The 14,504-nt window shown below is 33.7% G+C and overlaps 1 protein-coding gene across 2 annotated transcripts in view; it reads right to left on the reverse strand.

The window, feature by feature from the left end:
* Positions 1–260: 260 nt before the first annotated feature.
* Positions 261–14,504, reverse strand: part of CNOT6 (CCR4-NOT transcription complex subunit 6) — a 59,678-nt gene continuing 45,434 nt past the window's right edge. For both annotated transcript variants that reach the window (XM_083352963.1, XM_083352962.1), the window contains exons 9-12: positions 12,857–13,011; positions 7,990–8,220; positions 6,331–6,533; positions 261–4,257 (exon numbers count right to left, since the gene is read on the reverse strand). In XM_083352963.1, the coding sequence (XP_083209089.1) occupies positions 4,045–4,257; positions 6,331–6,533; positions 7,990–8,220; positions 12,857–13,011 (802 nt within the window). In that variant the 3' untranslated portion in view covers positions 261–4,044. The remainder of the gene's footprint in view (positions 4,258–6,330; positions 6,534–7,989; positions 8,221–12,856; positions 13,012–14,504) is intronic.

Here is a 14,504-nt window from a genome sequence, read left to right on the forward strand (position 1 = left end):
TGTAATTCCCTGTTTAAATGGCAAAAATGAAAGGCAAAATCAAACAAAATAGAAAGGCCATTTGTTTCTGATAGAAATCCAAGGATTCAAAGTGCACCCACTTGCATTTTCAGTCTCAATTGCTCTTGTCAATTAAAAGGAATTATGACCTTTCAGAGACCTTCCTTAATACAAAGATTCACCCTTACCGTAAAAACTGAACAATCAAATGAAATTAGATATATTCATACACAAATGAAATATGAAAATTAGACTTCAAGGAGATTTGAAACAGATATTGAATTTATTGGTCAGCTATGAGTAGGAAAATACATTGGTAAAGAAAAAAAAGACAACCCTGTATATAAATATAATACTAGCTAGTTAAAATTTGACCAAGAAGAAAGTTCCACTGAAGAGAACAGTAAAAGCCCTTGTTTACCATCAGACCATATTCAATTTCCCATTTATCATATTGAAGAGCTGCCTATGGACAAATGCAACATTCTTTGAGCTTAGTGCAGATGATGTGCTGGTTTTTTTTTTTTGTTACACATATGGTAAACAAGAGTTAGTCCAGTGCATTACACGTTATACAGAAGTACTGTGAATAGAGACTATCTAAAATTTAGACACTACTTAAACATACCAAGATACCTACATTTTAAAGAAGCTTACACAACTGAAAAGTATATCAGGAGTTAACATATATGAAAATACTGTGTCAGGCTGGATGGGAAAATAAATCAGACTCACTATTATAAGCAGTAAATTTGACTTGGAAATTTGCAGTGATTAACTCTGTTGAAAAATGGTAGTGCAATTATTTTGTCTTTGAGTTCTTTGTCCTATGGATGAAGTGAGAACGTGACATCTGAACCTACTATTCTATGTTTAAGCCACAGCAAAATTCATATAATTTTATCAGAGATTTACATAAGTGGGTGCAAGTCTGCATTTTGAATGGTGAGTTTTACAATGGAGACTTGTATGTTTTAAACCCACAAATAAACAGGGACAAAATAATTACACACACATCCTCGATATTATTCTTGGTGATCTTAACATTTCAAAATCCCTAACATTTATATTTTCCATTTAAGTTCTGTAACATCTGAATGTATGCACATTTCAGAACCAAATAGACATATGTAGTTCTTTTTCTTAAACTAGGGGATAGGGACATGACACTTCATGCCCAGCAATGCTCTATGCTTTTGACTTAATATATGTGATTACATTAATAAGAAATACTGAACATATATTATGGCAACATCCAAAGCCACTTAAGTAAATAAAGTGTTAAAAGTTACTGGAAATTAGCATTTTGTGAAGACATATTTTATTGCATTTATTTATTAAATATCTGAATTTGATGCAGAAATGATTTAAAAATAGTATTACACTCCTTGGTGTAATTAATGTATCGTTCAGTAAAGTTGCAGAATATTTCCTTGAAGTGAGCTTCAATTCATTGCTGCAGGATCTGACCAAAGGTCCACTGATGCCAAAGGGGCTCTATTGTTTCTGGTGAGATTTCATTCTTCATCTTCTTATCCAAACATAGAAAATTAAATTGAGCAGCTCAGAGACTGCAATACGTCCAGGCAAGAATAGAAGAGCACCTGAAAAGGCTTCTAAGCACTGAATATGCTACCACAAATTCATACAGATATGTATTTAAGACTGAACAACTAAAGGTGAAAAAGGATTTGTAAAGCTTAAACCTTTAAGATTTACCAAGTGCACTCAAGCTCCAATTTAAATGGGAAAAAAAATCAACTCCTTCCAAGAAATATAAAATGTATAAGTGCTTCCCTTCTATAAAGCTTTCTGGACATACTACTAAATAATCCAGATGATCAGGAAACAAAAGAGTTGCAAAATATGACAAGCTAAATTGGTTCCACTGTCATAGAAAATTGTCATGACATACATTACCAACACATTGTTAAGGAAAGATGAGTAAAACACCTTTTATTCACACTTTTACAAAATAACCCCAACCAAAAAATAAGAACAAAAGAACAAAAAAACCATCACTACTTATTGGATCTACTACATCAATTGTTACCAGCATTCCGATGTACTGATTATAAACTGGACATGTTTGGTATTTGAATAACTAAAAAAAACAACAACCAAAAAACCCCCCCAAAAAACAAAAACCCCACAACAACGACAAAAGAAAAAAAAATCAGGTCCTAGACAAGGATTCAAGATCTCCCCTTTTTATACTGAAACTTTAAAATGTTTTAAACATGAATTCATTGCAAATTTATTGTTCTCTTCAAAACAAAATGGTTAAGCACTTCTAAGTGCAGATAATTTCCTCTTTATAAAATATTCAATTATTAAGATCCATTTTTTTTAAGTCATTATTTTCAGAATCTCAATACAAGAGCGAGCTTTTATTTCTCTGCCTGCAGTTGAAACAAAAGCAGTTTGACCAAGTTCTTTCTTTATATAAGGTAATATTGAAAGTATGCTTACTAAGGATTCGATAAAATTCCCCTTTAGAACACATTGTGTGTGTGTATACAAAAGGTGTCTTTGTATACACACATACAAAATACACACACACACACACACACACACACACACACACACACACACGGCTTTCAAACACTAATGGCACTATGTGGGTACACAATTTAATTTTTGTTGACACTTTACAGAAAAGGACTTGGTCACTTTTAATGATTGATCTGAAATGTTGTCTAGGGAACCTGTACTGAAAAAGCATTTCTAATTACACTGCTTCATAAAATAGAAGACGGTATACTTAATCTTCAAGGAATGGTGACTGAGGAATACAGTTAAATTGAAAAGGAATTCACATGATGGTATTTAGTGGGGGAGTGAGGCTAGGAAAGAAACAGCGTTATGCAATAACATGGAAAGAAGCAGTGCAGGGGTATCAGAAGCTTAGAATTTGTGTACCCACCATCTGAGCATGTTCATAAAAGTGATATTCCAACGCTTCACAAAAGGAAAACAAAATAGATGCCACAGCTTATACAAAAGTATCTTCATAAAATTTTCACAAAATGTTAACATTATTTTTAAAAATAAAAGAGGATGCCCAGGTTCCCTCTGCATGCACAGGCAGTGCTAATTGAGAACAAAATCAAGCAGGCACAGTGGAGATAGGAAATTGGTGACTCAACACAGAAACTAAAGAGCTGTACACAATGTTCTGCCCAACCCACTTCTGACAGAAAAATGCTACAGTGATCATACTGATGAGTGCTATCCATCCACAAAAGCCTAATCAGACACTGCTTAGCTTCTCTGTTCCAAAAACAAGTGAAAGTTGCCACTTAAGTTAAAAGAAAGAAAGAAACGGATGCACGTTAACTATGAATTTACCAAATTCAGATTTAAAAGCGCTGTTCTCAATTTTAAAAAAATGAAGTAGTACATCATGGGCTAAAAGCCCTAACAGTGCAAATCATTAGCAGAGAAAATCTGGTGCAACTTCTTTTACAAGCTGGCCTTTATAACACATGAAACAGATAAAAATTTAGCCTTAGTTTACAATACAATCATTTTCCAAATCTGATTTTTTTTAAAGTACAAAATCTCATAAATCAGGTTTTCTGTTGTTCATATACAATCAATAAAGGCTAAATTCAAATTCTATTATTTTACAAACAAACAAGTCTGAAAAAGAAGGGAGTGAAGTATGGAAGAATGGTCTTTTGATTTTTAACTACTGGCCTCAAAAAGTAGTGCTACAGATATCTGTGCAAAAGAGAATTTATTATAGTAATTCCCTATTTTCAAGGCATGAAATATTACATTGGATAAAACAAACAGATTATTGGTAACAAATCTAAGAAAGGTGCCCATGCACCAATCCCTGTCTAACAGTATATAAAGCATGTTGGGCTCAGAATTGTGTGTCTGATAGCACCTGGCTTTTACTATTTCTTTAACAAATTATTAGATTTAAAATTAAGATCATTAAGAAAGATCCCTGTTGGCCATACCTCACTCCTCTATATTCAGATTTTACAATTTTACAAATTACACTGAGGTTGTCCTCTAAAATGTACTTGACTACCTCCTGCTAGGCAGATGGATTCCATTTACCGGGGGCAGGAAAGGCAGCACCAGCTCCAGTTGTGCAAAAAGTGAGAAGTGGTCAGAAGGAATGAGCGGATGTGGACAGCCACTTATATTGTTCTCTATTAGCCAATGATGATCCAAAGGTCCTAAGATGCCAAGAATATTCAGCTGAGGTTTAGAGTAGAAGATGTAATCAATAATACCCTAAAAAAAAGGGAAGGAGAAAGGAACTGCATAAATATTTTCACAATAAAAAACTATAGGTTTGTACAGACATATTAATTTCATCTTAAAATATCTACTGGTGTGTTTTTAGATGGCCAGCCTATGCAGACTTCTCAATACATATAAAAATGCCTGTTCCAAAATACATTTTCCTATAGTTTGAAATCAATTGCTTCCATAGACAGAACAGAAATCTTCATGCTACTGGCTTAGAAGAAGTTCAATTCTACTTCTTAGGACAGAATAAGACGGTATCAAAATACTTAGAACATAGCTCTGGCTGTGATGGTTGGGATCAGAGTGCTAAGCTATGAACAATTCTAGATAATGAAACTAGGGTGGCTGAACTAATTCCCCATTTGTCAGGCATCCTGCATAATACACTAGTACCAATAGTTCTTGAAAAATGTCAATAATTTAGCCAACATACATAGTAAAAATATTGCTTTGATCCAAAACAGTACAAAAAAACATTCATCTTATGATGCAGATACCTTGCTGAGCCAAGGATTTTTTTCCAAAATCAAAATCAATGTAAGAAAGACAAGAGACATGACAGAAGCATCAATGAGATAATAAGTAAGAGTATTAGCTATAAATAGATTTCCTAATCTGGAGTTTATGTATTCAAAAAAATAATATACTCTCATCTACTTAATGGATCTGGGAAGCTTACAAAGGTGTGATAAAAACAAACAAACAAAAAAACATTGTAGCAGAGCCAATCTAATATGGAGGAACGATGTTTCAAAGGGTGGGTGCCACAGCAAAAAAGGCTCTCTGGCTGAGGAATTCTGGGAGTTGAAGTCCACAAGTCATAAAAGGGCCAAGTTTGAAGACTCCTGAGCTAAGAAGAATTGGCTGGGAGGGGCCCAAGAGAGACTTTTTTGCTGTGGCACCCACCCTTTGAAAAATCCTTCCTCCATATTAGATTGGCTCTGGCCCTCTTGGCTTTTTGTAAAGCCTTGAAATCTTGGCTCTGTTCCATAGCCTGGTGCCTGGGCATGTAACCTATCACTTGGCTGTGTGAATGACTGGTTAGATTACGCTGACTGCTATGACTTTTTTTATATTGAACATTTTATGCATTTTGTTTTATTGCAAGCTGCCTAGAGTCACATAAAAGTGAGACACACAGCTATATAAATTGAAGAAATAACATGCTTTGGTTATTTCTTTGTGTTCTCCCCCCCAAAAAAAACCTCCTCCCTTTTTGAGCATTCCACCCTATTTTTAAAAGCAAATAAAAACTCAGGTATTTTCCGAGCCCCCTCTAAGCTGTCATAATAAGAAAGCAGCTTGCTTCATCTCCTGAGGCCATCTGTTATATCTAGAGAAAGCAGAATTAATCGCTGGTGTCAGATGCATCTCTGGTAAGATAAGTGGTAAGTGCCTCTTTTGAGGCCAAGAGGAGATGAGTCACCAAAGCCAGGTCTCCCTCACCAGGCAGGAACATGTCTGATTTATCAGATGAAAATGATGAAAGATCCACACGGTCACCAATGTTGTATGATTGTTCCTTCATCAATGATGAATAAAATAGAAAAACCCTACTCTGCCCCTGATACTTAAGAATAAAAGCCACCCCTCTCCACTCATCATAGGTGTTTCTTCAAAATTGTTGAATCCATCTCCCATATTTAGTAACAAACATGTCTGTTCCTGGTTTAGTTTCAGTTTGTTCTCCCAAACAACCTGGAAATATCAGGATTTTATGTCCTGAATTTACAGAACAATAAAAATAAACAACATATTAGCAACAGCTAGTTCTAATCCTGTGATGATCCTTTCCAGAAACTTCATATACATATGAAATAACAAAACCTTAGGGGACACTTCTAGATAATTACAACAGGAAATTATTTCTTTCTTTTCAATTTCCCAAACCCTACATGTTCTCAGCCTGTACATGCCTAATTTTTACCATAACTGACTTCACATTTCATAATGTTTCCAGATTGGGTTTTCCACACTAAACTATATAAACCTTAAAGCAACATTAGTGCAATGGGAATTTAAGGAGTCATAATCTCTGTGTAAAATCAAGCTTACCTTGAAATCAAATGTGTAATTTGTGTAAGGCATTAAACCATTCTCATAGGCACTCTTCAACTTGAAACCATGAGTAATCCTTCCATTGGTAGTTCCATTTTTTCCATTATAACTGAAGTTAGTGAGACTTTCATTATATCTCAGTTCCTTAAAATCTTTATGATTTGTTTCTACGCCACCAGTGCTCAAATATTCAACCACACCTATTACAATGTGAATAAACAAAAGAACTATTATTAAGAAACCAAATTTGTTCATTTCATACTATTGTTCCATCATGGCCAAAGGAGAATATTACCATACATTTTATTTTTATACTGCTTTTATTGACCAAGAAGCTGGAAATATTTACCATAGTTTTTGTTGTCTATACAACAATAAGCATTAAGTATGATTTGGACCAAATCAACTAACGTAAAGACACTGTGATGTTCTATATTTTTGTAAGCCAAAGATTAATAATACAAGCCTAACTCCACTACTGGTAGTCCATGACTTACAACCATTCATTGAGTGACCGTTTGCAGTTACAAAGGTACTGAAAAAAGTGATTATACTACTGTAGCATCCCCATGGTCACACAATCAAAATTTGGATGATTGGCAACTGGCATGTATTGTGATAGCTGCAGTGAACCAGGGTTATGTGATCACCTATTGCAATCTTCTAACAAACAAAGTCAATAGAGAAGCCAAGATGGACAGTTGTTAAGTTACCATGTTTACTAACTTAACTGTAGTAATTCACTTAACAGCTGTGACAAAAAAGGTCATAAAATGGGGCAAAACTCACTTAACAACTATTTTGCTTAGCAATGTAAATTTTGGGCTCAATTGCAATCATAAATCAAGCACTACCTATACTTAATATTCATATCAAATTTCAGTCTTCGAAATTCTTCCATTTCACCAATAGTGTAATGCTTTATTGAAGGTCAGTATTATTCCAGGGTACGTATGGGAGATTAGAAAAATATCCAGCTGGTGCAGCGAGACTGAATTGAAATTAAATTTATTAGATGTACTAGTTAAGGTGCTGGACTAGGACTTGAGAGATCTACATTCAAGTCACCCTCGGTCATGGAAGCTCATTAGGTCACTTTGGGCTAGTCATTTGATGTCACCAAATTAACTGACAATATTATTACTGTGGAGAAAACTGAAGGGAGGAATGGTATGTATGTCATTTTGAATATATGAAGGAAAAGTGGAACAAAAATTGAATACAAACGCTAAATCCATAAAAATCTTTACACACCCATCCTCAATTAAATGCCCAATTAACTCAGAAACTGAACAAGTGATTGCCAAGCAGAGAATTTAGAGTGCTTTGGACCTCTGCTGCTCTCATAGTTTTGAATTTTGAACCATATATAACGACTTGGACACCTTTGACATTTTAATTTTGTACTCCACCCTCTGCCTTTTATTTTTTAGAAGGCACTAATTGAGCCTGAATTCAGAAGTGATCATTTCTGCACAATAGTGTGCTCAGGAATACCGTAGCAGCTTCAGGTTTCTGAAGTTCTAACAGCAAGGAATCTATCCTATACCTTTAGAGGTATTTCAGTAAATAAAATGTAAACTCTTTTAAACTGTACAAAAAATTAATCAATAATATCATTGTACTAATAATTAATTAGTATATGTATCTGCTTACCAGAATCTGGCAAGGAATTCAAATCTGCACACAGTACAAGTGGAATTGTTACATGTTCCCCCGAAGCACTAGGCCTGAGATTCCGTGAGGCTTTGTCAATTATGTTCTTTACTTCAGAAAGGAACATCATTGTCTGGACCAGCTTCACATCAGAATATTCTGGGTCCCAGTGCATGTGTGCATTTGCTACCAGAACCAGCTGTTTATCCATTACAGAGTGTGGCTTGCCAGCTAAAATAAAAAAAAAACATAACATAACATTGTGGCAAGAATGGAACTGAACTGAATGGACCTTAATGGTTAGTTCACTCTAGCCTACTTCTGGGCAACTAAATTGAGACTGTCAATGGAAATTAACCAGGATTCATTAGCCTAGCTAGCCATTTTACCACTTAAGAAAAATTAGCTCAGTATCATTTTTTTTAGCATTACATTACTAACACTAGAACAGGGGTGTCAAACTGCAGGCCGAATGTGTCATGCCGAAACTGCGCCCACACCATTGCTGGCAATGGAAAAAAAAGTTGCGACACGTCATGTGACATTGTGAATTTGACACCCCTGCACTAGAACAAAAAGCCATGGTGATAATCTGCACACAAATTGTGTTGCTTTAAAACAACTGCTGCTGCTATCTATAACTATGAAGCCAATACACTGTCTGCTCAGAAAATCAGAGGCAACACATATGATAATTCTGTAAATGGAAAAAAAAAACAAAGAAATTTAGGCCTACCCAGTAATTATACCCTCTCTAAGGGACAGTAGCAATAAAAAAGGACTATAGCATATCTTTAACCTGACTCTCATTGTTGCTTCAATTTTCTGTCTTCCAATATAACGTTTACATTTTCTCTTCATAGAGGCTCCCTACATGACCAGAAATATGAACATATCAGATCTCTTAAGTCACACAGGGACTCCCATGAATAGACAATGGTTTCCCTTGCAGAAGAGATACCTTAACGAATAAAAAAAGAAAGTGCCATGTTACTTAGAGGCAGGACTAAATGCTAATAAACTGTTCTACAAGTTTTTATTCAAGTTGCCCCTTTGTGTGAATAACTAAAGAATCTGTTGTAGAAGAGAAAACAGCAATATGTATTATTAAAAGAAGAATTTGGAAAGTTAGAATTAGAATTGCAAAGGAATCCACAAAAAAAAGACTTTAAAAAGAGAAATGGACATAATAAAACATAAATTAAATTTGTTAAGACTCACAAAAAGTGGCAGAGAAGATAAAAAGAGCGAAACAATTTTTTTTGAAAATGCCCTCAAGCCGGGAAGATGGTTAGCTTATAAACTTAAACAGAAAGAAAAAAAAGATACATAATTTACTTGATGGGAAAGGTTATTTACAATATAAAAATGAGGAAATAAAGAAGATAGTTAAAAGAATTTTATAAGGAATTGTATGATGAGGAGACTTCAAGAGAGAAAACTGTAAAATATCTGGAAAAAAATAATCTTCCAAAGATTTCAGAGACATTTAAAAATATGTTAGATGAAGGGGTTACAAAGATGGAAATAACAGAGGCCATAAAGAGACAAAAAAATGGGAAAACACCAGGTCCAGATGGACTTCCGGCGGAGTTGTATAAGAACATACAAGAGATATTAAGCAAACTGTTGAAAGACCTTTGCAATGGACTTTTATTAGAAGCTAAAATGCCAATGACGTGGATTGAGGCAAATATTACTTTAATACCAAAAGAAGATTTGGATTTGACCCAGATTAAGAACTATAGACCGATCTCATTGCTCAGTGTGGATTATAAAATTTTTACTTCAATAATGGCGGAGAGATTGAAAAAATATTTAGTTGAATTTATACACCCAGATCAAAATGGCTTTTTACCTAAGAGACAAATTAAAAATAAGAGTGATAACAGATGTATTAGAATACTATGAGCTACATCCAGGGAAACAAATGGCATTAATATTCTTAGACGCTCAAAAGGCATTTGATAATCTTTCATGGCAATTTATGATTCATCAATTACAAATAATGGACTTTGGACAGAATTTTATAAACATGGTAAAAACAATATATAACAAACAGCCAGTGATTGTGAATGGAGATTGTACTGAGAGCTTTGAAATAAGGAAAGGCACAAGGCAAGGATGCCCTTTATCCCCTCTGTTATTCGTTTTCACTTTGGAAGTTTTAAATCGAAATATAAGACAAGATACAGAAATGAGAGGGTTGGGGATAAAGGGTGAAACATATAAGTTACAAGCATTTGCTGATGATTTAGTATTTATTTTGGAAGAATCCTTGGAGATGATCCCAAAATTGTGGAGGAAGATAGAACAATATGGAGAAATAGTGGGACTAAAAATAAATAAAGAAAAAACTAAGATAATAGTTAAGAATTTTATGGATAAGCAAAAAAGCCGATTTTCAGAAGCAATAGAGGTACAGATAGTGAAAAAGGTTAAATATTTGGGTATATATTTATCAGTCAAATGCTCAACAACAAAAGAAGACAATTATATAAGGCTATTGAAACAAATAAAGCTAGACTTGGAAAAGTGGAAGAATTTACAATTGTCATTATTAGGAAGAATTGCTATAGTTAAAATGAATATATTGCCTAAGATTTTATTCTTATTTCAAACAATTCCGATAAAACTTGGGGAAAAATTCTTCCAAGAGTTGAATTCATTAATTTTGAAGTTTGTATGGCAAGGAAAGAAAGCTAGAATAAAGACGAAAATGTTGCAAGACGCTAAGGAAAATGCAGGTTTTGGTCTACCCGAGTGGGCTTTGATTATCAAGCATCTGTATTAACATGGGTGAAAGAATGGATAATGCTTAGGAATAAAAGATTGTTATATTTGGAGGGACATGACTTACAATTGGGGTGGCACGGGAAAAACAAAATTCATAAGTATTTTCAAAATCACTGTATTAGAAATGCTTTGATAAGAGTATGGGAAAAAAATAAAACTAAAATATATGTAAAAATTCCAGGGTGGTTATCAACGACAGAAGCTTTCTCACACCCAAATTTGTTAGATTTTGAAAAAATTTGGGTATATAGAGATATTTTGAATACTGATGGGACATTAAAATCGAAACAAGAGCTGGAAAATCAGGGCATTAACATGTCACGGTGGACATTGTTTCAAATACAAAATAGATATGAAAAAGATGTGAAATTGTATGGATTTTATAAAGCACAAACTGTATTTGATAAGATATTGTTAACTTCTGATGAGAAACTAATTAAGAAAATGTATAATTTTTTATTAATTTTAGAGATGGAAAGTGAACAAACTAAAGAGACAATGACAAGGTGGGCGAAAAACTTTGGTCATAATATAGAATTAGAAAAATGGCAAAAATTATGGGAGAGAAATTATAAATTGACAATGTCAACTGCGTATAAAGAAAATTTATATAAAATGTTTTATAGATGGCACTTGCCACCAGCAAGATTAGCAAAATTGTTTTAAAATGTGTCAGATAAATGTTGGAAATGTAAACATAATTCAGGTACATACTATTATATCTGGTGGACATGTGATAAAGTAAAGGTCTTTTGGAAAAAAATGCATGCTTGGTTAGAAAAAATATTAGGAGAACATGTAGTATTTAATCCTGAATTTTTTTTGTTAGGTATAATATCAGAAAAGATTAATAAGCAAAATTTATATTTGGTTCTACATATTATAACGGCAGCAAGAATAACCTATGCGCGATGTTGGAAGAATGAACGAATACCACAGAGGAAGAAGTAATTAAAAAAATACTGGAATGCGCTGAGATGGACAGACTGACTATGAGGCTGAAAGACAAAGAAGAAACAGAATATTACCAAAGCTGGAATTTATTCTACAAATGGTTAGAGGAGAGAACCAAAGAGTAGGACTTGATTATGTATTAGCATTTTATGAACCCAGGTCACATGCTGATTGAAAAATTAACATATGTATGTAGAGGGAAAAAAACAATAAAAAACTTACTATGGGGGGGGGGAGAAACTGTTGTAGCACCACCAAAGAAATCTGTTCTGCTTTGACAGTACAAGGGATCAGCATTTTTTATAAAGCAATTCAAAAGTGTCATCTTTACATGGTTACATGAAATACTGTATATATGTCCATTTTTAATATGGAATATATGATCTAATTTTCACTAAACATTAACAAAAGATACCCCAAAATATAAAAAGATGACATGAAAAGCAAGCTGCACTAACTCATAGGAATATTCATGTTACATTTTTACTTTCAATTTCCTGACTTCAACGGGTCTTTTGTATTGCCAAAATTAGAGGTAGAGCCACCTCTTGTGTACTAGGTAACATTATCAGTTGTAGCTTGGTCAGATAAAATATTTTTTTTGCTACAAAAATTGAAGGTTTGCTCTTTTAGTAATGTTCAAAGCTAGGGAATTCTGATATATGAATAACAGGTTTTGTTTTTTTCACTTCCAACTAGCCATGTTGTAAATAGCAGTACAGGTAGTCCTCATTTAGTAATTGCCTTGTTTAGTGACTGTTCACAATTACAACAGTGATGAAAAAAGTTTCTAGACATTCACGGGTCTAGAAAGAAAGAAAAAAAAGCAAAAGATTGTAAGCACAAATGCAGTTTCATTTTAAAAAATGCTTTGCTGGATGACTGATTCGCTAGTCGCAATTGTGATTGCCAAACGAAGACTACCTGTAAAGGCCGGAAAAGTATTATAAAAATACATTTTCATTCTTAAATCAATCACAACACAGAAAGCTTCAAAGCATCACTGATTAGTCATTAATCTTTTTGTTTTTTACAGCCTTTCTGAATGATTTTTCCCTCCCAAAATAGGGTATATGAAATGAGTCGGTCCAATCTACTACTAGATTAACACACTTACATGACATTTCTAATAACTCCTTTCGCAGTTCTAACAGCACAGCAACCCCAATGTTGTCTTTTGTCATGACTCTGTTCAGCATTGCTTCAGATCCTTCGGAGTTTGCCATGGCCAATTGGTTAAATTCAACAGTATGTTTTTGAACCAAGGTGAACCTTAAAAGAACATAGCAGAAACAAAGTATAAATTTCGTTTTTTGAAATTTATACCTGACGCATCTTATTTACTCAAGAACAGGCTTTTTAAAATATAGAAACGATACGGTGGAATGTGTCTATGTAATACAGATAATGCAATGAAGTGATAGTTAAATGTATTTAATATAGACAGAGCAATGAAATGATAGCTTATGCAATATATAAGTAAAGATCACTCAGGCTAAATTTCTGATTAGGCAAAAAAAAAAAAAAGAAGAGCGATTCATTGGCAGAATGAAACAAATAACCAGGTTATATGAACTGAGATGTCAGCACTTGGCTGCTAGCATTCATTTTCAATCTACAGAAATTTTCGAAGGAGTTTTATGCCAATGTATGCTGCAAATAGCCTATATATAAGGAAGTGTAGGGTTCTGCTCAAATTCAGTAAAGTTAATAAAGTAAAACAAAAAACAAGTAATGTAGTGGAAAACCAGTTCCATATTGTGGCCAAGAAAACAACTTGGATATTTCAAGTACTATGAGATCATTAGGAGTTGAAGAATACACTGCTTTACTTATTCCTACTAAAAGACAACCAAACTAAATTGTAGTCTAATCCAAACTAAAAAATGCTACATGTTTACACAATTGCTTTAGTTAATTGCAATTGTGTAATTAATTGATGTATATATAGTCTTCTTTAAAAATAGAAACACTTCATTTTGCAAATAATGTTATCTTGCCTTCATTGAGAACCAAGTAAATTTTAAAATGTTACAGAATTATTTTAGTGAATCCCTGAATATAATACTTAATGAATGCCAATGCTTCAGTGCTGTACAATGCAGTAGGCTGAATATATTAATTCATTTAAGATTTACTATTTAGAGTTTCATAACCAAGATAATTTAGTGATTTGGAAATTTATTAGCTTAGCTATTATACCAAAAGTTCTTTTTATAATCTGTTGCATTTTGCCAAAAGAAATAGCATTTAAATATAAAGAATATTTCATACAGCTTATTTATTAAGATTTATAGGCTGTCTTTTGATCAGGAACTTAAAGTAGCAAACACGTTTCCTTGCATCATTTTTCCAACAATCACAACCTTCCAGGATAGATTGGACCCAAAGAATCTCCAGGGCTAAGGATGGTCTTCACCGGATCTTCCAGATCCTGATTTGATATGTTTTAAACAGTACAGGTGGTCCTCGACTTACAACAGTTCATTTAGTGACCACTCAAAGTTACAATGGCACTGAAAATGTGACTTATGACCATTTTTCACACCAACTGGCATGTATTTATGATGGTTGCAGTGTCTGGAAATCATGTGATCTATTATGATTATGATTATGACCTTCTGACAAACAAAGTCAATGGGGGAAAATTCACTTAACAATCATTTCACTAACTTCACAACTGCAGCAATTCACTTGAACAACTCTGGCAAGAAAGGTCGTCAAATGGGGCAACATTCACTTAACAAATGTCTCACTTAGCAACA

The sequence above is a fragment of the Vipera ursinii genome, assembly GCF_947247035.1.
Source record: "Vipera ursinii genome assembly, chromosome: 2".
In the NCBI taxonomy this organism is placed as follows: domain Eukaryota; kingdom Metazoa; phylum Chordata; class Lepidosauria; order Squamata; family Viperidae; genus Vipera; species Vipera ursinii.